The 25,284-nt window shown below is 40.7% G+C and overlaps 1 protein-coding gene across 2 annotated transcripts in view; it reads left to right on the top strand.

Annotated features, from left to right (window-relative positions):
* Window positions 1–25,284, top strand: part of camk1da (calcium/calmodulin-dependent protein kinase 1Da) — an 80,639-nt gene that overhangs the window by 46,934 nt on the left and 8,421 nt on the right. For both annotated transcript variants that reach the window (XM_063460804.1, XM_063460805.1), the window contains exons 3-10: window positions 927–1,001; window positions 12,895–13,033; window positions 13,420–13,546; window positions 18,457–18,532; window positions 22,993–23,105; window positions 23,705–23,783; window positions 23,937–24,024; window positions 24,554–24,815. In XM_063460804.1, coding sequence (XP_063316874.1) covers window positions 927–1,001; window positions 12,895–13,033; window positions 13,420–13,546; window positions 18,457–18,532; window positions 22,993–23,105; window positions 23,705–23,783; window positions 23,937–24,024; window positions 24,554–24,815 — 959 coding nt within the window. The remainder of the gene's footprint in view (window positions 1–926; window positions 1,002–12,894; window positions 13,034–13,419; window positions 13,547–18,456; window positions 18,533–22,992; window positions 23,106–23,704; window positions 23,784–23,936; window positions 24,025–24,553; window positions 24,816–25,284) is intronic.

Genomic DNA, 25,284 nt, shown 5'->3' on the forward strand with positions numbered 1-25,284 from the left:
TTCCTGTACTTTAGTTAGTTAGTTAGTGGCAAATCGCAACTCAAGGCACCTCAAGGCACTTTATTTTGTAAGGTAAAGACCTTAAAGTAATACAGACAAAACCCCAACAATCTGACAACCTCCTGTGAGAAGGCACTTGGCAACAGTGGGAAGGAAAAACTCCCTTTTAACAGGAAAAAAACCTCAGACAGAACCAGGCTAAAGGAAGAGCAGCCATCTGCTGTAGCCAGTTGTGGATGAGGGGAGGGAGACAGGGCAAGCAAAGAAATTAAGTAATTCCAGTTTTTAATACTTACAGCCAACTACATTTCAGAAGAAGACAAGAAAACACTTCGTGTTGAATGACTACAGGCCTTTGTTGGGATTGTAATATATAGAATTATGGCAGTACAAAAGGTAAAAGTGGGTCTAACCCTGTACTAGTAAGATGTAACTAATGGTTACCAGCATGTGTATGTTCATATTCTTTACAAAATACACAACATATATACACAATATATATTATTTATTTTAGTATTTTGCAAGGATGTCAAAATCATCTTAATATATAAAAAATAAGTTTCAACAAGTATTTAAAATGACTAAAAACTGAAATTTCTATATTCAGTACTGAGAAATCAGGAACTTTACTGTCATTTAACTGCCTGTCTGTGACTTTATTACTTTGCGATAGTATAGATGGGCATGTGGGAGGCAAATTAAAACTCATTGTTTAATTCAATCAGTAGCTTCAGAGCAGCTAAGAAATGGATCGTGAGGTGACACTTTTTTGTTGGTTGAGACATAAAGTGTTAACAATGTACAACTCAGAATATTAAGGTGTACAGTTGGAGCAATAATCTGGACTGTGACTGTGGCAGAAACTTTAAAAAAAAACAGATTTAAAAAAACAAATCTTTACTGATTGCTTTGTCTTTGTTTTGCAGGATCAAGCATGAGAACATTGTGGCACTGGAAGACATCTACGAGAGCCCCGACCACCTCTACTTGATTATGCAGCTGTGAGTCAATGTTCTTTTTCTTCTTCTGTTGTCGTCATTGTGTTTAGGACATTGTGTTCGACAATGTGACTGATGGGAACAGAGACCCCCAAATCACCCACATCTCCCTGGAAGACCATTTCATTTAGTGACTGCAAGCTCTGCTCTGTCACATAATGGGACTCGTCAGCCTGTAAAAGCTGTTGTGTAATATATTTGTGGGTGTGTTTGTGGGGGCGGGGTTGGGGTTTGTTTTTTAATATTGTATTAGTAGGGTAGAAATTAAATAAAGAAGACATATTATTTCTTTAAGACAAAGCTGGTGCTACAAAAGTAATGTCAAATTATAGAGGGCATAAGCCGTCCTATTGTGAAATTTTAGCTTACAAATGAGTACATTTTAAATATTAGTTATAGTTTATATGTTAAATCTTTCTCGAGTGGGTCAGATTTTATTCTGGCAGATATTTTGGTTTTCTTATAGCGAGGGGCAAGAATACAAATTCTTTGTTGTTCTATTTTTGATTTTTATTAATAATAATTTAATGTTTCAGATGTCGGAGTGCGTATTTCTTATTTGCTTCTGACTTAAATTGTTGCTAATTTACAGAGTGTTTTCAAATTCTCACACTTTACCTCTCGTTCTTCTGTCCACCCACCCATCACATAGACACACAAAAAACACACAAAGCCCACCAGTCCTCCCACATGCACGCACACACAGACACACGTACTCAAAGCCCACCACACCGCTACGAGGCTTCTATTACATCATCTGATGTACATCTCTGCTTTGATGGTCAGCACTAGAGGAAAGGGTTCACCCACAGGTGTCCCACTAACCTCCTCTTCAAGGTTAGAGCTGCTTACATAAGAAGTTGGTCTGGAAGTTTGGCATTCGGGCTGGAAACAAATCAGTCAAGTTCAGGTGGAAGTCAGAGCCGTGGTTTACACAACAGTGGCTATGTTTATTGCCGATGCCAGTGGATTATCTGCTCCCCTACCGCATGTGTTTGGGTGGTTGTGTTTCTGTGCCAACTTGCGGCAATACAGGAAACGATCTTGAGGTCTTTAACTTATGAATAAGTTCATAAGTTAAAGCTAATATTTAACCTACCTATGACAGCTGGCAGATAATCCACTCACTTATTTGGTGGTAAGCCATTGTGTTTATGACATTTTGCACCCTGTTGGAATTCTTGGATAAAAAAGGTGTTGATCCAGCCCGTTCTCACTCCCGAGGCGTAATACACTGACAATTTCTCAAGTCCCGAGGCGTTTCTGAGGAATGCAAAAGGTGACCTTCCACGCTCTTATGCTACGCGCTGGGTGATGGATGACATCCAGCAGAATGACGCTCCCACGGTAATACACATTCCAGCCATGTATTCCAGCCCTAACCCTAACCTTATCCCTAACCCTAACCATAACCTTATCCCCAGCCTTAACCAGCACTTTAATGACGTTAGATAGTGTTTTTCAAAGTGATTTAAGTAAAACGAACTTAGATGTGTAGATTCATTCCAAATGGTTCTCATGTTTCCTCATTTTTCTGATCTCGTAATATAGGGACGTGTTGGGTGCCCGGAAGCGTAATATACCGACAATTTGTCACCTAGTGTAAAATGTTATGCTTTGGGAGTGAGAACATGTTGGTTGATCACAGTTGTTGGAAGATGCAAATGTGCCTCTATCAGCTTTCTCATAGTCAAAAAAATTATTAGACGATCAATTAAACTTTAAAGACTTGAGCATGAATGAGGTTATTTTGGTTGGACGATAAGCCTGGTTTTAAAAGAAAGAAACGTTAATATGTAGAAGAATTTGCATTCAATTCTGTCAAAGCCTCGTAGTATACTACAGATCCTATTACTGTGGACAACTGATAAATTGTCAGCAGTTTTACCAACTCTTTAATATGGGGCTAGGTGAACTTGGTGAGGTTACTGTGACATAGTTAAGTCAGACCTGATCTGGTAATGGAAGTTTGAACTGACATCAACGATATTTAATGGTATTTATGTTCAGCAGCAGGCAGAGTTGTACATACAACCTTGGCATTTTCCATCCAGGTCAAAAGCATTTGTATGAGAATAATCCTGCACAGCAGCTATAGATGCTCATTATTAACCATCACATCCACATACTTTACTGCATATAACTCACTGTGTCATAGCAACTTGGGATGCAATTATAAATGCTAAGGCAGTAGTATGATATTTATATATTACCCTGTACTGCTCTTGTTAGCCTTAAACAGACTAATTTTAATACAGGTTCATTTTAAGAGCTGTCCCTTTTTAAAATAGCCTCGACTTACTAAGCTGCTTAGAAATGGAATAAGCTCCAAAAAGTATGAAACTACCAGCCTTTTTTAAAGTAAAACAATTTTAGGTTTGCAGATCCTTCAGTCATTTATCTGTCTGTTCTCCTTGAAAAAGAGATCTCAATCTTAATGGCTTTTTACAATCTTATTTTAAAAAAAATGTTCTAAGAAATGCAATATTACATGTCTAAAAACAGATGTTAGAGACGTTGAAATGCAATATTGACATTATCATTACTATAAAAAACACACACATATAGATTGTTAAATAGTTCCATGCAATCATTATAGTTAGATTAATATTACCAGTAGTAATAATAATAATTGTGCCAGCTAAAGCATTAAATCGCCATAAAGTCAGCACTCAGTAATATTAGATTATGAAGTGTTTCAAATTAGCTAAATTAAGCTAGTCTACGAGCTAAAAATGTAGAAGCAGAAACTTTACTTGTAGTGTACTAAGCAAAGATTCCTATCAACATTACTGTAAAATTTGTAAATTTGTTATCTACATTTGCTTACTTACTTTTCCAAGGTTGCACCTAATCTCTAGGTCCTAGGTAGCTAGCTAAGATGCCAATGTGTTGATGGCAAGATAAATGGATGACTTTCCAGACATAACAAACACAGATTAACTACGTCTGGGCAGCGCTTTTTTTCTCCTCACTCCATTCTGATGACAAATTAAGAAACACAGTTTCCTTAAGCTTTTACGTCACTTAAAATCCTTCTGTTGGCCAGACTCCAGTCAAAGGTCTTAACTGTGGTTAAGCTGTTAACGTACAAACTTAACATTTTGATTAAATCTCCTGTTGTCATGGATAAACCAGTTAACAGAGCTGACTGCTGTTTGGTAAAGAAGCAAGTTATTATTGCTGAGTGCTCTCACTTGATCTAGCAGTGACTGTGGTTAAAGTTAAGGTTAAGAATCAAAGGCAAGATTTTTTTCTACTTTGACTAACATAGGTTTCGAAATTCAGTAGTTCATTAACCAAAAGACATTGGCTGTACCTGCTGTTTTATTTCTTTGAGAAAAAGAACAGTAACAAGAAAGACCGGTCTCTGATATCGCATCCTTCTTCACACCTCCCTCTAACCCTCCATCCCTTTTCCTCTCCTCTTTCACACCATCTGCCCTCTGCTTTTTTTAAAAAAATTTCATTGCTTTCCTTCTCTTTATATCTTCCTCCTGCTCACTATTTTTCCAGGTACAATCTGCTTGAACACAGGTCAGCTTCAAACATGGTTAAATGCTTAACCCTCTTTGAATATATAACAAATTGGGCATATGGGTAACTTACATATTAATTTGCAAATAATGTGTACATGTTTTATACTATTGCTAAATCTGTTGAACTGAACATTTTCACAAGGGGTAGCACAGTGGCATGGCAGTTCTCAGAGCTAAAATTGCCTGAGATAACCATAGTTTGGATAGAAACAAAATGTGTCCATAGTGAATATTTGTACATGTGCTGATCTAATTATTTCAGTGTGTCAGTTGTAGTTATGATGCCCAGATGTATTATGAATTTGTCATAATATAAAAGGCAATGTGAAAGGATCAAAAGATAGAGTAGCTCAGAATCCTTTTTGATCTAGCATCAGCATTGCATGCTGTCCTTCTCCAAGCAAAACACAGAACTGCAGCTTCATCTCTGCATCTATTTTAACCCTGTGCAGCTGTGTCCAACTGTTCTTGTAAATGGTGGCTGTGTTTTCCCAGAGCACCAACTCAACAGTGCTTCTGCAAAGTGAAGCTTGGCAATAGCTGCATTTCTACTGATCATTACAGTACTAATTAACCTCATTTGTATTCAGTGGTGTGCTGGTTTTCTTATTCAGTCATCAGAAACCACATTTAAAAACAAGGATTTTTGTAGATTTCTCATGTAATTGCAGTATGGCAGATCAATGCAGTCTGACAGAATTTCCTTTATTCCTGTTCATCATAGCTTGTCTTACGTAACCTTGACCGCAGGGAGGCAATCAACCCATGCAGCTATGAAAATCAATGCAACCGAGTGCAATGTGGGCTTTATATTGATGCTGTTTGTGCTGTGAATTTCATATCAGTAAAAAATAAATAAATAAAAGAACTGGCTTTCAATAAATCCAAACAAAGTAGCACCTGGGATTCTTAATACAGTTTTCTATATTCCTTTGGAATAGTATCATCTTTTTCAGTTTCTTCTATTGAGCTTGTGGGAAGCTTGTAATCAGCAGGACTCGACAGAAGCAGACAACTTTTTTTGTCAGTATTCATAATTTTAAGCCTTTGTTTGTTGTGGATTGTCCACTGACAGTTGGGTTGTTGGCTGTATTTCACTTCTTCAGTTCATTTGTACAGTTTGGATGTGTTCAGATGAGACTGAAACAACATTAGAACATGGCTCTTGGTCTTGTTACAAGAAGAGGTGATGCACAGTTTGCAGAAAATGATAACAGAGGTTTAAGGGATAGTCCAGTTTATGGGGAAATGGGCGTTGGTTGGCTAAAAGCTAGAATGGGCCTATTAGTCTTTTTTTTTTTAAATTTCTATATTTTAACCAAATTGTTATCATTTTGTTAAAATGATGGATGCTCAAACACACATCTCTAATACATCTCTACATCTCTATAAATAATACACTGAGGACTGATTGGTGGGTGACAAACAGGAGAAATGAGGTAAAGACGAACGTAATTAACAGAAACCGAGAGCAATTAGGGAATCTGGAGTACTGACAGGAAGCAAAACTAACACAGCAAACAACAGAAAACAAACCTCTAATGTAAAACAGAAACAGTAACCAAAAGTAACACTGACCTGAGTTTTTAAAAAACCTAACAAGAAGTCAGGGAACAATGAGGGAGCAATATTTATCACTAGAATAAAGAAAATGCAGGGACCTTAGAAACCTTGCAAAGGGAATTAAAATATGTGTCTAAGCCTCAAACTACCCAAAACTAAAAATCAAAACACCACAAACCTGAAAAACAGAAAAGCCTCAAGTAGAGGACTATGAATTTAAAAACCCCAAAAATAGTACAAAGGCTGTGATACCTGTGAGTCGAAAGCTGAGGCTTCAGACAACGCTAAATCCTCAGGCTTTTTTCTACTCTAAGTAAGATGTCACTGACAGAGGATATCTTTAATATAGTCATCTCAGGTTCACAGCGACTGAGGGGCAGCTACTGAGAAGAAAGTTGGATTAAAGGGAGGGGAAAGGGAACTAAAATAACTTGTTTCAGACAGAGGATTAACTCAGGGGCTGCACCAAGTCCCGGTGTGAGATAAATAAGGATTAGTTGACCTGTGAGTCATGCAAAGCTGCTCGATTAAAGAATAAAAATCTGGAGTTGGAAAAGAGCAGAATAGCTTTCCGTTCTTGAAACATTGCAATTAGTCCTGAGTTGTCCACCGTATTGATTTTTTTGTGGTCTTTTCTTACGGTTGTATTGTTGCGCAGAAAATGTGTTTCCAAAAAGTTAAATTACAAGTCAGCTATAATTAGCAATTTAAAAAGTTGATGTTAAAGACCCAACTTGATCCGTTTATAGAAGCATTTGCCTGATTAGAGCTCTTCTATGTTCTACAGTATGCACCTTTAAAAGAGTGCCCTACATGATACTCTTCTCTCTCTACTTACACTTCTTATACGCTAGCTTCACCTAAAGACCTAATCAGATTAGTTATTTGGGTCTTTAGGGTCTTTAAAGGATTTAATTCAGTTTTATTTACACAGCACCAAATCACAACAGTCACTTAAAGGTGCTTTACATTGTAAGGTAAAGATCCTACAATAATGCAGAAAACAAAACCCAAAAATCAGACAACCTGCCCTATGAGCAACCTGTGGCAACAGTGGGAAGGAAACGCTCCCGTTTAAAAGGAAGAGACCTCCGATAGAACCAGGAGGGGCTGTCATCTGCCGCGACTGGTTGGGGGTGAGATGTATATATATATATATATATATATATATATATATATATATATATATATATATATATATATATATATATGTATATATATTCACGTGTGTGTGTGTGTGCGTGTGTGTTCTCTGAATAAGAAACAGAAACATTTTCTCCTAAAGCCTGAATAAATGCCACAATAAGACCTTATTTTTGTGCTGTTGCTTAATAGCTGTCTCGCTGTGTTAATCAGGTTGTGTTTACACAGATATGGAGTATAATCTAATTAGGGTAATTGTTGTGTTTGCATGATATTTTAGACAATTAATCTCAGTTAAGTGTTCACGTGAAAAAACAAGCTTGAGATCAAAGAAAGCAGAGTGGAGGTGCAAATGTAGGAGTGGGGTTTTCCTCCCTACATTTCAGCTAATGAGGCAGCGGTCAGATCTCTGTCTCTCTGCTGTGATGAGCAGAAAATAAGGCTTGCCGTCGTCAGCGATGCACAGCCATCGTCCGGTGAGAGTAATAGCACTGCCTGCTTGTAAACATATCAGCTGACAGAGGAGAGATGAATGAGGCACAGTGACATGACAAGCGGGCTGACTGTTGCAACATTTACTTTTCAAAAATGTTCTTGCATCGTAAGCAAGGATGTCATGATTCCACCCTACAGCCCTGCACTACATTGCAGTGCGCCAGCCCAGTGTGGCAGAGGTGTGGCTAATGCACACCAATATGAGGCTGGATTAGAAAAAATACATTATAGGTGACCTTGTTAAAGGTGGCTATAGTCATAGCCAGTCATAGTCACTCCTTTCATCCCTTTTAAACACAGGGATCTCTCCATCATTACACCATGACAGCTTAAGTATCCTGTGGAGTTTTCCTCAGAAGAAACCTAATATCACCGAACAGGACGTGGCAGGCTGCCAAGAGAAGGCAATGAAGCTTCTTCCACAGAATTCAATTTTCTGCACATATTAAGGATCGTACAGTGTGTTACATGAATTTATTTATCAAGACAGTCTTATATATTGACAGTCTTAATTTGCCCTAAAACCAGCTTTTCAGATGAAACGCACTGCTTGTTTTTTAAAATAAAGGAATTCTATAATTTATTGTCCAGGCTATGCAAGTACATGTTAACAAAGTTAGAGCACAATTGTGACACATTGCAGACAAGGTGAAAAGCTATTTAACCTGTTTGATGCCCTTGTCTAAGCATGGCAGGCAAAGATATCAGTGGGGTTACATATCATTACTTGGAACTCCGAGCATCAGTCAGAACTTTAAGAATAAAATGAGAGCGAAAAACAGGATGCATTGATTTGCAGATGGGCCCATGCATCAGCGTCCAGCATGCCTGTTCAATAATTCATTGAAACAAAACGAAGTGTGGGTTCTTTTGTTCTTTTTGCAGTCACAGCAGTGTTGCTGTGTGCAATTGTGGCTTGACATCATCAAACATCACACAGATAGATGCAGATAGATTAGATGGATGCTGTCTCTAGATGGATGTGAAGACACAAGATTAAGATAAAAAGTATGTCATTTTAGATTATTTGCTGTTAATGATTACAGAGCTCCTAGGAGCCACTCGTTCAATCTTATTATGTCTCATAATATTTTGTTTGTAATAACAGGGAAATTTGATTAGAGGGGGTTGTATAATATCAAGTAGCTATATAATTGTGTGTCTTCCCCAAATAAAGGTAAAGTACTTTCAGCTGCTCCCTTATTTCCCAAGGGGTCATCACAGCAGATGGATCTGCATAATTTACTCCGGATGCCCTTCCTGATACAATCTTCCCATTCATCCATGCTTGGGACTGGCACTAGGAGTAGACCAGCTTGTGGACCCCTGATGCTGGGTGTTTTGTCTCATCCCGGTCTTTACTAGCAAATAAAATGGCCAGAATATCATCATTAGATATAAACCGGACTTAGTGAGCAGACTTAGGTAACTGTGTGCAAGTTTAAAGGTGTTTTGGGTTGAGTAAGATATGACACATAGGTCTATTAGAGATGAGAGAGAATGCTAATACTCATATATGGGTGGTGAGTACATAACATAAGGTCATCTAAACTTTTAAGATGGTCTTACCTTCTACAGAGATAAATAGGAGCTCAGCTGGGTTACCAAGGTGGGGCGGTACAGGTGAAGAGCGGCCAGGCAGGTTTTGAGCTGGTGAGTTCCTTCCTTTACAAGATTCAGCGGCTCAATGCAATGGAGTGATGCTGGTGTCATCCACAGCCAAGAGTGACTTGAGCAGACAGATTTTCAAGGCAGATTCCAGGCACGAATAACTTTGAGACAAGGAATTAACCTTGGGAGTTTGTCACCGTAGCAGCGATGACTTTCTGGCGAAGAACAGTGCACTTTTTTGCCCAGATATATTCTTCGTTTGGGATGTAGTTTGGGAGGTAGAGCAGGTCATCTACTAATCAGAAGGTTGGTGGTTTGGAGGTTTCCCTGGCTGCTCCAGTCTATATTGAAAGCGCCTTGGGCAAGATACTGAATGTGAATATAAATGTCAGATAGAAAGCTCTTAGGCATAGACAAATATAACGTAAGAACCAGTCTATTTACCATTGCTTCATACCTGAAACTGACCAGTTTGGTCAGAACTACTGCACGCTGGGCTGATGTGGGAATGCCAAGTCCAACCAGCAACTTCACCTGAGAGTGAAGAGTTAACCACCTGAGAGAAAGTTAACCAAACCCAGCCCAACCTACCAAATTATGACAATTCCACATACATGCTTTGTACTCTTGATTAGAGAAGGCTGTCACCATACCATTGGCACCAGGATCATAGTGGACCACTGGAATGGCATCATCACATCCTCTGCTGCCCTTCTCCTCTTACTAGAGTTCTTCTAAAAGCTCCAGCCAGAGATATCAGGTGCTGTCTTGGTACAATTAATTTCTTTGGTCACAATGACACAAAAACCTTGTACCAAAACACTGTTCAAAAAAATTTCCAAGCAGGTTAGGCCCCTGCAGTTTTTTTTTCAGTTTCACAACACTGTGGCTTCCATATGGAGGAATCCAGACTGCTGACAGGATTAACATCTTGTCATATGTAGGTGAATGAGGACCCAAATGCATATTCACAGGCAGTCAGGATTAACATTAAGCTCATCTCTAATTTATTAAAGCTCAAATAAAACAGGAAGTTAAAAAAGCAAGCCAACAGCTAACACAGAGACAGAGACTGAGACACAAAACATGGGGAACATATTTCTCTCCTGTCCTGGGAGAGTACTCAGCAAATGCCATGCTGATTCACATTATGGAGTAGTACTCTATGATTCTGCTTTTAGCTGCTGATCACATTTCTTTACTGTGGAATTAAAGTCATTTAAAATCATTTGTAGCTATCATCAAAGACATAAATCTTTGCAGCTGCAGAATTCTTGCCTGAAATGAAAAAACAGGGTGATACTTTGAGCGTTTTTAGACTTGGCCATTATGTGTGTGTTTAACAAGTCTTCCCCTGCTGACAGTGACGGATGTCGGGGGCTGTGCCCTGAGTGGGGACACCTGCTTTAGTGGAGCCAAGGTCACATGAGGCTGGGAGTATGATGCTTAAAGCTGATAATCAAACAGCAGCAGGTGGTGCAGATTATCTCTTTTTTTTGTTTTTGTTGATTTTTTAGATGAAATACTGTAGGCTAAACCCATATCCAGCACAGCGTGGAGCATTGTTGACATCGGGATCTTTGATCTCCCGCATTTTGCAATGATATATCAAATGAGAAATGATGAATGTGGGTAATTTGGCAGACAGTATGTGTATCTTAGGATCTGTGTGTTGTGTCTACGATGTTGCACGTGTTTGTGTTTTGATTTTGGTCTGTTTGTGCTTGCCTTTCACTGCATTTCTGCATTTCCTTTTATCACTGTGTGTGCTTATATGGATGTGTGCGCATGTGTGTATTGTGTATGTGTGTATATGGTCCTGCCCTTGTATCTGTACGCGTGTGACTGTGCGAGCGTGTTCTTGTGTGGGAGCTCCTGTCTGATTGCCATGGTCTTCTTATGCAAACACTTACGCAACAATGCAGCCTGGTGGCTGATCTCCGTTGTATCGTGTGTGTGTGTGTGTGTGTGTGTGTGTGTGTGTGTGTGTGTGTGTGTGTGTGTGTGTGTGTGTGTGTGTGTGTGTGTGTATTCAGCCCTTTTTTGTCATGCCCAGGCATTACGCTCTCTAAAACTGGACAAGTCGCTGTCCTCTTTGAGGAGAGAAAAATTGGTTTAGTGGTTCTTTTAGATTTTTTTTTTTATGTCGTCAGTGTGAACTGTATGCTCGAATCTGATCTGTGTGTGTGTGGACATGTTTGCCCTTGTGAATCCATATGTGTCCTTTCTGTCATATGTACACATTCCTGGCCATGGGTGTGTTTCTATATATGAAGGGTATATTTATTTTTGTCATTTTTATTCATGTGTAAATCAAAGCATACTGTATAAGGCGTTCTACTTCTATCATGTTTTTGTGCTCATTCTTTATATTAATACTATTAATGTATTCTATTACTGCTAATGTTGCTGGGGCAATTAAGATGGTCCTCTCCAGCAGGGGGAGCTATGTGTCTGTTAACTAAGTGGAGGGCTGTTCTCACCTGCATAAACTGCATGTTGCGTATACCTGGACAAGTTGTTTCATGTGCTCTCGAGTCATAAAAGTTAACACTAACTGTTGAAAGAATTTGCCTGGGGTGGAGAAATTTGCCTTTTACTTCCTAAATGTTTTTCTTAGGTCACAAATGAGTTTTTTTCTCTGACTGCTGACAGTGTGAGCTGCATTGCAAATATTTCAGAACCTTTTGATCACTTTGATGGGAGACGTTTTTTTTTTCCTCACTGAATACTTACACACTGTCTTCTGTCCTTCCCTTATAATCTTTTCTCAAAATTGAGCTGCCCTATATTCATGGAATCTGATGTGCCGCTCACATTTTGGGACAAGAAAAACAAATGAAGTGGAATTATCCTTTCTGTAAGATTGAGGCTCATCTTTAATCATCTACTACTGCAGTAATATCGCACGTCACAACGCACAAAGTCACACACATCAGTCCTTTTTGTCTCCTCTTGCTCTTACGTCTTTCCCCCCACTGCTCCACTGTGACATTTTAACTTAAGCTTTTTCTTTGGCTTCTGCTGCAGTGAAAGGAAAAGAAAGTAGGATAAAGATTAAAGAATATTCTTGAAATATTATAAAACTCTGAGAGCTGCAGTGCAATCGTGGAGAAGTTAGAAAATATTTAAGTCAGTGGTGAATGTGTATGAAGGAAGAAATGAAAGGATTCGCTGTATTTAAAGGATGCTTTGCCAACTTTTAGCACATCTTCAAAAGAAATGTGTATATATTACAATTATGAAGCTGCAGGGAATATCAGTGTGTGTGTGTGTGTGTGTGTGTGTGTGTGTGTGTGTGTGTGTGTGTGTGTGTGTGTGTGTGTGTGTGTGTGTGTGTGTGTGTGTTTGGTTGTCCGTGTGTGTGAGCTGGCACATGGCTCACCATTTCCACAAACTCTTGGCTAGGAACCTGTACTGCTCATAAATTACCAAAAATATCAACCCAGCAAATCCCCCCAGCCTGCTACCAGATACTGCTGTGTGTGTGTTTGTGTGTGTAAGGTCTTCTTCTTCCCACATGCACCTTTTGTCCTGTCCTGCAGGGTGTCTGGCGGCGAGCTGTTCGACCGAATCGTGGAAAAAGGATTCTACACGGAGAAAGACGCAAGCACGCTGATCCGGCAAGTCCTGGACGCCGTTAACTACCTGCACAAGATGGGAATCGTGCACCGAGACCTGAAGGTAACACACTCAAACACACACACACACACACACACATTCCCTGCTTCTTCACTGAAGTCTTACCCCACATACACACAAACACTCACTCTCCCATTCCACACTTTAAATCCACACAAGTGCTTCATTCTCACTTGACAGCCCGTGATTTACTGCTGCAATAAGGGCAGTAGCTCGACACATGCAGTGCATTGTGGGTGAGTGTAGTGTGTGTCAGCTGTTTGAAGGAATGGATTGGTCAGAGTGACCTCCATTAACCAGGACTGTGTAAAATGAGCAATAAGGTTGTCTGTCTATTAACTGCCTGAGACATTAGACAAAGTGACAGTGTTTGTAATCCAAAGACTCTTTCTTTCTTTCTTTCTTTCTTTCTTTCTTCCTTCCTTCAGCCAGAGAACCTGTTGTATTTTAATCCTCAAGACGAGTCCAAGATTATGATCAGTGACTTTGGTCTTTCAAAGATGGAGGGCAGCGGTGACGTCATGTCAACTGCCTGTGGCACACCAGGATATGTGGGTAAGCTGGTCGCACCGTCACCGCCTGTCCTCAACGTTCTTATTTTTTTCCTCTTAAAATCACAGTTTATCCCCTCTGTTAGTGCTGTTACTGTTTTTAGTCATTAAAAGACATACAAGTAAATAACCAGTGTTAGCTAACATTAGCCAGAACCAAACAAAGGGACCTTTATTTGTTTTTGGAGATAAAAAAAATCTATTGTGGTTTCGTCTGACAACTGTGAGCTAACACTAGCTTACCTGTTTACACAGATAAATTGCAACTTGTCTAAAGTTGCAAAATGTTGTAACGAGAGACACCCCATGATTCAGTGGCTTGTGGAAGCATCTTTAGCAGCAATAACTTGAAGTAATTGTCTTTTGTGTGACTTTTATCTGTCTCTCACATAATTGTGGAGGAATTTAGGTCCTATTTTCTTTATAAAGTTGCTTCATTTCAGTGAAGTTTATAGGCATTCATTTATGCATGGCTCTATTAAGGTCCCATCACAGCATTTCAATCAGGTTGAGGTCTGGACTTTGAGCCACTGCTACACCTTGATTCTGTTCTTTTTCAGCCATTCTGTTGCAGATTTGCTGCTGTGCTTGGGATCATCGTCCTGTTTCATGACTTCATTTTTGTCAAGCTTTAGTTCTTGGACAGATGGCCTCACATTTGACTCATGAATCCTTTGATATACAGAGTAGTTTATGGTCGACACAATAGCTGCAAGGTGTCAAGGTCCTGTGGCTGCCAAACAAGCCCAAATCATTACTCATCCACCACCATGCTTGAGAGTTGGTATGATGCGTTCATGCCATATTTGGTTTTCTCTCAACCTGGCAATGTGTCATGTTCAAAGATCCTCACTTTGGTGTGGACATTGTTCCACAGTCTGGTTTGTTTAAATGGAACTTACATACCGAACATGTGCTGCCATCTTATTTTTCGAGAGAAGAGGCTGTTTCCTGACAAGTCATTCTTGTTCATTCGTTTTCTAAATGCCCTGTTAGGCCTGTAGAGTCTAAGATGTAGCTCTTTGGGTTCGTTCGACCCTCTCCGAGCATTACAAAGTTTGACCTAGTTCGACTAGTTTGACTTAGCTGTTTCTGTAATGATTCCTGTGAGCCAACAAACACGTGAAAAATGAAATGAGCACATGTTGTTCCCATCTGACGCCGTTTACACTTACTGCATCATCTCTTTTCTTCCCATGTCATCTGGAGCGATGTGTGTTTGTGCTCTTCACACACCCCAGTCATGCTTATCACTCTGAGACAGACAGTCATGCTCTGTATCATATTATATCTCATTTTTGTGTGAATCTCTGTGTGCAGTGTGCTTAATCTGCTTGTGTGTGAGAACAGTTAAATCCTTCCCAAATCAAAAACCCTGGATTAACAGAGATGTTCGCACAGCACTGGCGGCACGGAGCACCGCTTTTGCCTCCGCGAACACATCGGACTACAAACACGCACATTACCAACTCCGGAAGACGATCAAAGCAGCCAAACGTGAGTACAGGGACAAGGTGGAGCAACAGTTTGACAACCCTCGGAGTATGTGGCAGGGACTAAACACGATCACAGACTTTAGAGGGAAAACCAGCACACCGCAGACCACGGCCTCTCTGTGTGAGGATCTAAACGTTTTCTACGCTAGATTCGACACAGCGAACACCACGAGACCGGACAGTGTGCGCACCGCGGATGACGTCAGTGCGCACACTGTGTCTGAGGAGGATGTGCGGAAGTGCTTCAGGAGGGTGAACGCACGCAAAGCTACTGGTCCGGACGGGATTCCCGGCCGCGTCCTCAAGTCATGCGCGGCTCAGCTGGCTGGAGTGTTTACACACATCTTCAACCTTTCCCTCTCTCTGTCTGTAGTCCCAGCCTGCTTCAAAATGGCCACCATCGTCCCTGTACCCAAATCCTCCACCATCTCCTCATTGAACGACTGGCGACCCGTAGCCCTGACCCCCATCGTGAGCAAATGCTTCGAGAAGCTGGTCAGGGACTTCGTTTGCTCTGCACTACCCGACTCACTGGACCCTCTACAGTTCGCATACCGCCACAACAGGTCCACTGATGATGCCATAGCCCTGACACTCCATGCTGCCCTGTCACACCTGGAGAAGAGAGACACGTATGTGAGAATGCTGTTTGTAGATTACAGCTCAGCATTCAACACCATCGTTCCCTCGAAGCTGGACAGGAAACTGCAGGATCTAGGACTGAGCAGCTCCCTCTGCAGCTGGATCCTTAACTTCCTGTCTGACAGACGCCAAGTGGTCAGACTGGGCAGCACCACCTCATCCCCCATCACACTGAACACTGGTGCTCCACAGGGGTGTGTACTGAGCCCTCTCCTGTACTCACTCTACACCTACGACTGCACGGCCACTAGAAACTCCAACATCATTGTGAAGTTTGCGGACGACACTACAGTGGTGGGTCTTATTACCAACGGTGATGAGACGGCCTACAGGGAGGAGGTCAGCGCCCTGACCCACTGGTGTCAAGACAACCATCTCACCCTCAACGTCGCAAAGACAAAGGAGTTGATAGTGGACTTCCGGAGGTGCAGAGGAGTACACACCCCCATCACCATCAACGGCGCTGCTGTGGAGAGAGTGAGCAGCTTCCGCTTCCTTGGTGTACATCTGGCTGAGGATCTTACGTGGTCAGTACACATAAACAAAACAGTGAAGAAGGCGCAGCAGCGCCTCTTCTTTCTCAGGAGACTGAAGAGATTCGGCATGAGCCCCCGCATCCTCAGGACCTTCTATCGCTGTGCCATTGAGAGCATCCTCACTGGATGCATCACCACCTGGTACGGCAACAGCACCGCTCACAACCGCAAAGCTCTCCAGAGAGTAGTGCGGTGCTCTGAACGGATAATTGGAGGTGAGCTTCCCTCCCTCCAAGACATCTACAGGAAGCGGTGCCTGAGGAAAGCGGAGAGGATCATCAAGGACTCCAGTCACCCCAGCCATAAACTGTTCAGACTACTTCCATCAGGAAGGAGGTTCTGCAGCATCCGGTCCCGTACCAGCAGACTGAGAGACAGCTTTTTCCATCAGGCCATCAGACTGCTGAACACGTCATAGACACCTCACCCTCACTACTGGAACTTCAACATTATGCACTCCATACTGTATATAAATACCACTGTTTTGCACATACCAACCTCTGTATATTTTATATATCTTATTTTATTGTTTACTTTATTTCATTTGTAAAACATGTATATACATACTATATACACACTCAAACACACACACGTAGAAAAACATATTTAGTACACACATTCAGTAATGTATATACCTTTACATATTGTACATATATTTATTACTTTTTAGATTAGCCATTTTTATATTTTGCTTGTTTTACGTTATTGTATTTTGCACAACTCTGTTGCTTGTGAAGCTCGCACACAAGAATTTCACTCACATGTACTGTACCAGTGTACCTGCACATGTGATGTGACAATAAAAGTGATTTGATTTGATTTGATTTCTTTGATTGCATGCTACAGAAGACAGAGGTTCGGTGATAGCACACACATTTGCATGTTGCAAAAGTCGTATAAGTCGTATAAACAGATCATTTCCCACTATTCACACAGAAAGGTACATAAATGTTGAATCGTTTTTGTTGCAGGGCAGCTTTACTAAATCCAGCTGTGTGTCTGTTTAGGTTCTCAATTGTCCATGTCATGATGGACTAAAGTGCTTGAGTCGAAGCCACTCGCAGAACTGGAGTGGCCTTTTAGATGAGTTGGGAAATATCCTCAACAAGCGCTTCAAAGCACCCAGCTGTTCTTCAGGTTTTTTTTGGTGTACTATCTTTAAAGAGTCAGTTCACTTTCTCACCCAGTCAGCAAACAATTTGCATCATTTTACTTTGAAAGGTCAGAACTTTGCATCAATTCCTCTCATCCGTGAGAGGAACTCCTACAGTTTTTCCACTCAAGGTGCTTTGTGTGAAAATACAATCAAAGAAGGTGACAATTTACAACTGCGTCTGAATGAAAGACTCAGTTTTTGTTGTTATTTTTTCATTTTATCATTATGAAAACTTTCAACTGTCAAATTTGCTTCTTCCAGCAAAAAAAAAAGTCACGCCTGGAAATAGGACATAGCCAAAGACCCACTACGGGGTTAATTAAATGATTTACTATTAAGAAATAACACATTATGATTGTACCCTGATACCGACTCTGGACTTAGTGAGCTGCAGACACGGTGATCTCAGTGGGTAAAAATGCTCCAGTTCTGCATCCAGAATACCCAGAACAGAAACACACACAATGAGTCAGATTAGACTAATAAACAAATGTAAGCACTCAGATTCAGCACAAGTGTGCAAAGTTTATATTTTGACTCAGATATGACTGGTGTTCCTTCTGTGTGTATGTGTGTGAGCATGCCAAATCTATTTTGAGAGCCTTGTGTGTGCATATGTGAGGTGATATTACGGCGACCTCGCTGTCATCAGTAATTTGCTCTGTCCAGGGCCTTCGGTAATGAGCTGCAGAGAAAGGTCGAGCCTGGAAAGCCTCCCTTACCGACACCAGCAGCAGAGAAAATGGGTCTGAAGCTAACTAGAAGAGCTAGTTAGAGCTAGTTGTACCATGTATTTCTGCACCTATGAGAATCTGTACCTCCTGCAGAATATTTCCCACCGTGCACTGAACTGGCATGTGATTTTAATTTGAACAGACATGAGGTGTCTGCATATTTTCTCTGTACTCGGTCTCATTAAACAGCCCCTTTTTCATATAAAAATCATAACGCTGTTGTTACTGGACCTCAAGCTGAAAAAGTAAAAACGCACTGTAGTTAGGTTTACCACCAAACTGAGGTCATTTCAAAGCCGGTTTTCTCTCTAACCCCACTGTGTCTGCTTGTTTCTCCCTCTCTCTATCAGCTCCAGAGGTTCTCGCCCAGAAGCCGTATAGTAAAGCGGTCGACTGCTGGTCCATTGGAGTGATCGCCTACATCTTGTAAGCACCAATTAAACTTCTTTATATTCCACTGTACAGAAAGCAGTTTCCATCAATCACCATGACTGACATCACCAGAAAGCACATAAGCTCCATTAGCACCGGGTATCACATGGTCACGGTGGGAAATCTGAATTCTTGATGCCTTATTTATCATTAAGGTTGTGATAATCGTGTTCATTGCCAGAAATGCGGCCAAGTCAATCAGCTAAATACATTCACAGGTTTGCCTTGTATTGAGTCACATGACTGCTAACCATTAGCTTGTCCATCCGTTGTATACACGTAACGCTGTAGGGTGAATAAATTTTTTTTTATGAAAAAAAAAAACTTGTAGATGAAACTATGAACCAATTAGGAAATTGTTAACTAAAGTCATAAAACCAGTAAGAAGTAGGGTCATTTTCTCATAGATTTCTATACAATGAGGCCAGAGAAGTTGTCGCCCCTAGAGGCCATGCAGGCTTTGAAATAACTGAAATAACCCGTGTCTAGACACAGGTATGAAGCAGTTTTAGGTTATTGTAATAGTGTTTAATTAGTGTGTTATTTACACCTTTGGTTTTCCTCCTGTGACATATTTTTACCAAATCTTCCATCAAACATTATATCAAGTCTCTGTGTAGCTATTAAAGTCATTTTACAAGTTCCCTTGGATGTAATCTTTGTAATTAAATAGAATGAAGGTCTTTATAACAGCACAACAAAACAGCCATTTTCATACTAGTAGTTTTCTAATCATCAGCTGAGCTATGGAGACCTGGCTCAGCCATGTATGAATCACAAAATTGAAAACACCTTAACTGGAAAATCTGTTTGTAAACATGCATTCCATTCACATCACATTTACGCTCATTAAACAGATCTCCATCTAGCCTTTGTCACCCTTCCCATTCACGTAGTCATGAGTAACTGGTCTGCAGTGAATACAAAAGCCAGGCACACGCAGTGACTCACTTTACCTTAGCCCCTGCACACACACAAGACCACTGTGTCAGTTGTAATGTTTTCCGACTACAAACACACAACCCTGGCTAGTTTGTGAATGTTTGTCATGTACTATCAGCTGCTCCCAAACACTGGAGATCTGCTGAATGGCCTTGTAAGTACTTGAGGCTTTGGATGAGATTTCATTTTCATTTTCTTGTTTTTCACCAGTGTTGGTGAACAATGGAAACCATGTTTGTGTGCTCAGACTGCAATCTTGTTGTTGAGAACGCCACTGTTGGAGTTATTTTAAGGTGTATGTTGCCTCTGCATCTTCATTTATGTTTAACACCTGAGGTCAGATGGAGCGATCAGAGAGCTCACAGTGGTTGAGAGGAAAGCAGGCGCAAACAAACTCGCGTGACTCTCTCACGCTGACTTTTTCTCTGTCTTTCTCCCGTTTACGCTGTACTTTGTGGTGAGTAGTGAAGTAAAAGCTTTTGCTAGTAAAAAGCGTTTGGTGGATTTGACAGCACAGTAGAAATGGCTGTGCGTGTGTATGTCCGTGTGTTGCTGTGTGCGTGCAGGGTAAAAGAAAGACCAACTCCCTGCTGGCAATTAGCACAATTAGCGTTGGGATTCAGACCTTGTTAGGTTTTAACTGCTGCTCAGGTGGAAAGATCACATCAGGTAATCAACCATGATAATCAGCCAGGATCCCGAGTGCAAGTGTATTTGTGTGTGTGTTCGATGGAGTGGAGGGTCAGCCGAGTAACATGACAAGTGAGTCTTTAAGCAAATGAGAAAGCAAAAAAACAAAGCAGAAAGCCCTTTTTCCCCTCACGGCAGGCAGAGTCCTCCTTCCTCTCTGCCCGGTGCGTTTCCCTTTTATTCTTTCTTTCCGGTGTGTATCGATGGAGAACGGCATTTTAATGAGTTTTTATGAAAATCTCCTGGTGCATCCAGAACCTCGGTAATGAGGTGTTTTTGGTTGAGCGGCAGCTCTGCTGTTGCTCCGCTTTGTGTCGTTATGGAAAATCAAACTTGGACTTAAGTTCATTTGTGCTCATCAGCACCAAGAACCAGTAATCTCATGTTAACGCGATTAAGGCGATACAGCCAACTACCACTGCTACTACACAGTCACAGTAATACACTGCTCTGAGTTCAAGTCAGATGTGACAACAGTACTGCGACACCACCTACTGTTAATTCAAGTTTGCAAGTTTAGCAGGGGTACTGGAGGGTAGCAGAGTAACTGGAGTACTTATATCTTGACTGCAAATTGTTCTTTGTTACCAGTGTTAAAGCGACCACTGCAAGCCATAACCTGCCTTCACAGATGCGTTCTGAAGTGCGGACATTCCTCCTTTTAGATAGTACCTCAGATTTCCTACAGCCAGACTCATAGTCATGACAGTCAACAATAATCTTTTACTAAGTTTTCGACAGGATGTATATTTGCTATCTTCACCACATATTTGATCCACACAAATCAGGGATGCATCACCATGACAAACAGAAAAACAGAGCTTTAAAAGAATTGAAGCTTCTATTTAGCCTACACTATGATCTTTTTCTAAACCTAACCCAGTACTTTACAAAGTTGTTTTTAGCGCCAAAGCCTAAACAGGAATTTTGTTTTGATCTGATAATGTATTTCAAAAAGTGTGGTACACAACTGAGGCAAGCTATCTTGTCATTTCTTTAAGCAGCCTTCGGGAATAGTTCTCCAGGCTTCCTGAGCTCTTCTTTGGATGTTTTCTGCCTTTTGTTCTGTTCTCTGTCCAGACGATCCCTCACTGCTTCAGTAATGTTGAGATCTGGGCTCTGGTAGGCCACTGTGTGTTTTTCTCTCCAGGCCTGCTTTTATTGCATTGGCAGTGGGTTTGGGATCATTGTCATACTAAACAATGAAGCCATTGCCAATCAGACTCTGACTTTTCTATGTTCATAATTTCATCAGTTGTCACAACAACACTGGCTGACATTCTGCCCGGAACCACGACAGAACCGTGTTTTGCAGATGTCAGTAGACACTCACTGTTGTACATATTGATGATGATTTGAACTTAAAATTTCAAATTCCTATTCATCAGTCCATAAGATTTGTTACCACAGATTTTTAGTTTAGTCTTGTGTAATTTGGTATACCAAAGCCTGGCTATCAACGGCTTATTGATAGCACCCTTCCACTGAGATTATTTCTGAAGAATCTTCAGTGAACAGCAGATGATCACCTGCTGTGGCTAGTTTTTTTAAGCCTGCCACATCTTCTTTTGTCCCCCACTTTTTCAGTCCCCTTGGATTTTTTTAAAGAACACACTGAACATCATGCTGAGATATACCAGGTTTTCAGCTAAATAGCTGTTTGAGAATCACCTTGTTAGTGCAACAATACAGTTTTATACCTGCCATTGTCTTTGGTATTCTTCATAGATTCATCTGGGAACAAGTGATGTGTTTGTGCAGCAGGCTGCTAGTAACAAAGTGCATAAAGATACAATTTAAAATGGGCTCTTTGCCAGTTTGTTGTCTGTGTAGAAACAACACTGGTTCATCCCTTGGGTTATGTGCTTTATTATGCTTCAGTGATTCAGAGGTCAGCATTAAGTGACTTAACAAAAAAAAATGAATCCTCTGAAAATCATTGGATACAACAACTGAATTGAAAATGGGTGAAAAAACAGCCAGTGTACAAAGGAAACTTTTGATTTTTTTTAATTACAAGAAAGTCTGGTTTCTTGGAAGCAAAATACAGAAAAATGAAGGGTGGGTGGATTTTTAAGTCAAATTGTCTCTGCCATGAGTAGCAAAATCCTTACAGGATGTAAATCTCTAAATAATGAGTTTTTTGCCTTTTAAAAATTAAATATATTCATTTCATATTCAGGGATCCTGAAAAGAGAAAAAGAAAACCTGTCAAATTCATGTCCAGAAACACAAATCTGCCTGTGGCACTACACTGTTGCCTACATGTGAGGCATTTAGGAGACATGTGTAGCTACAAAGATTACCCTGGGTTACAGTATTCCCTTACAGACACAGATCTAGTCTGTCTCTTATATACACATGTGTTTGCATTTAACACTATGTGTCCTAAGCAAGGCAGTCATATCAAAAGGGTGACAATGAGTAAAGGGACTGTGTAGTAATCAGTGAAATTATTTATTAACCTCCTAGGACCTGGCGTCCACATATGTGGACATCACATTTTTGGTTATTTAGACCAAAATACTCAATTTTGCTCTACAAGGGCCTGATATCCACTTACGAGGACATTATACTGCTACTGTTCTATCAAAATTTTAAACGAATATCCTCATATGTGGCTCTCATTTTTCTTAAAAACAAAAATAAGGTAAAAAAAAAATCTGGTAATTCTTTGTTTTTACATTCATCGGGTCCCAATTAGCCCAAATATCAAAGAGAAATTAAAAATGCATGCCGTGGAAGAGTTCAGGTCTTAGGAGGTTAAAGAAAATAAGTGACTGTTAAAGATTAGACCAGAAGAATAAATATCTCGTCTGCAGGTTGTGTGGTTATCCTCCATTCTACGACGAAAACGACTCCAAGCTGTTCGAGCAGATCCTGAAAGCTGACTATGAGTTTGATGCACCGTACTGGGATGACATATCAGACTCAGGTGAGGCCTCCTCTTCCTCCTCCTTCCTCCACCATCTGTCCTTCTGCTTCCTCGGTCCATCATGTGGCACATATGGCCCACACACCACCTTTCCATCATAGTCGCTGATTTAATCTGCATGGAATGAAAATATGTAAGAGTAAGTGTGTGCGATGTGTGGTTTCATCCATTACCAGCACAGTTACGTGCATAGACTGGAAGTAAAACCAGCGTTCTGTTGGCTGGAAGTCTATTTCAGTCACCAGTCTATTGTGTTAGTGAGGATCAAATCGCATTTATGGACTGTCAAGAAAAGCTTTGTGTTTTCAGAAGTGTCAAGTTTCCTCAGAGCAAATAGAAATCACTCCTGCACATTGCTAGTAATATAGAATTAACAGAGGTCAACTTGGCTGATACAGTAAAAACTAGATGGTACACACAGCCCAAGTTCTCAGTAGAAACCAAACAGTGCATTACTCTGTGCAACATCTGACATCTGAAAACATCTTTCCCTGATCGAAATGTCAAAGATTTTCGGTGTCGCAAAATGTTTTATGAGCGGGTTTTAACGTAGTAAAAAACAATGTGGTGTTTATATGTTTGGTTTGTTTTTCTCCCAGCCAAGGATTTCATCAGCAGACTGATGGAAAAAGACCCAGCCAAGCGTTTCACTTGTGAACAGGCGCTCAGACACCCCTGGTGAGAAACACACAAGCACACACATGCACACACAAACACACACACACACAACAGCATCACAAAAATCCATCAAATCAATATTGATATTGATGTACATTCAGAAGTATTGACTAAGAAATTGTGTTTTTGTGTCGGTATATATATATATCTCAGGATCGCTGGGGATACGGCTCTCTGCAAGAACATCCATGAGTCAGTCAGCCGGCAGATCAGAAAGAACTTTGCCAAGAGCAAATGGAGGGTAAATTTTGTTTACTGCAGTTTATTCTCTGTGGTTTTGGCTCTACTGCAATAGACTACATTACCCTATTACAGCTCCTCAGCCAACTGTTTTTAGAAGGTGAATCACTCAGCAATAAAAACCTGGCTTGTCTCGTGGGTAAGATCTACCTCTCAACAGCTATTTACCCCTAAAGAAGTCAGAAGAAATAAGAACACATTTCACATTTCAAACAATTCCCATGTTCCACAAATGAAAATGATTTACTAGGTCATTTTAACACAATATATTTTACCATAACATTACCAGGTTATTGAACTCTGCTGTCATAATAAGGTATGGCTCAAGAGTTTATGGTCTCAGTCATTAGTTTGAACTCTGTTTAAATACAGCTAGATGTTAATTTTTTTAAACAATAGTTCCCATTAGTGTACAGAAGGATGATAAAGCAGGGTATACTTTAGTGCAGACCTAACTTGTGATGGCTCAGCGTGCATTGTCCCAAGGTTTCGTGATCAGATTTTTCCGTTTGTTTCTATGCTCTTCACAGCAAGCGTTCAATGCCACTGCCGTGGTTCGGCACATGAGGCGGCTGCAGCTTGGCAGCAGCATGGGGAGCAGCATTGATGCGTCCAACCCACCGACTAGGCCGAGTCAGACGCAGAAGTCAGCCCAAAGCCAGAGCCAGGCGGGCCAGAACCAACCGACTCAAAGCCAAAATACCGGCCAGACGGCGCAGAGCCAGAGCACCAGCGCTGTCGCCAGCAAGATCTCTTCCATCGATAACAACATAGCAGCTCCCCATAAGGAATGTGAGTATGATTCAGTGGTGTCAGTGGCATCACAAAGTTAAGAGAACATATGTGAGCTGTTCATAGGAGTATGTAGTAACAGTGAATGAGCAAAATTTTAGGGCACAGTGTGGGAGCGCAGTGCCTTGCAGTGTCTTCAGGATTTGGGACATTATGAATTCCAGAAAAAGTGCATTTACCTGATTATACTGAATAGGTGTTCCACTTCTTTGGTTTAACAAACTCCTGGGTTGCTTTGGCTGTATGTTTGGGGTCACTGACCTTCTGTATTATGAAACACTGCCCAATCAATTTGAGCATGAGTATGTCACTGAACACCTCAGAATTCATTCGTCTACTTCTGTCCTGTGTCACATCATCAATAAACACTATTGTCTCAGTGTCACTGGCAGCCATGCACACCCAAACCATCACAATGGTTCTGCTTTATAGATGATGTCGTATGCTTTGGATCATGAGCTGTTCCACG

Source organism: Pelmatolapia mariae, linkage group LG17, assembly GCF_036321145.2.
Source record: "Pelmatolapia mariae isolate MD_Pm_ZW linkage group LG17, Pm_UMD_F_2, whole genome shotgun sequence".
NCBI lineage: Eukaryota > Metazoa > Chordata > Actinopteri > Cichliformes > Cichlidae > Pelmatolapia > Pelmatolapia mariae.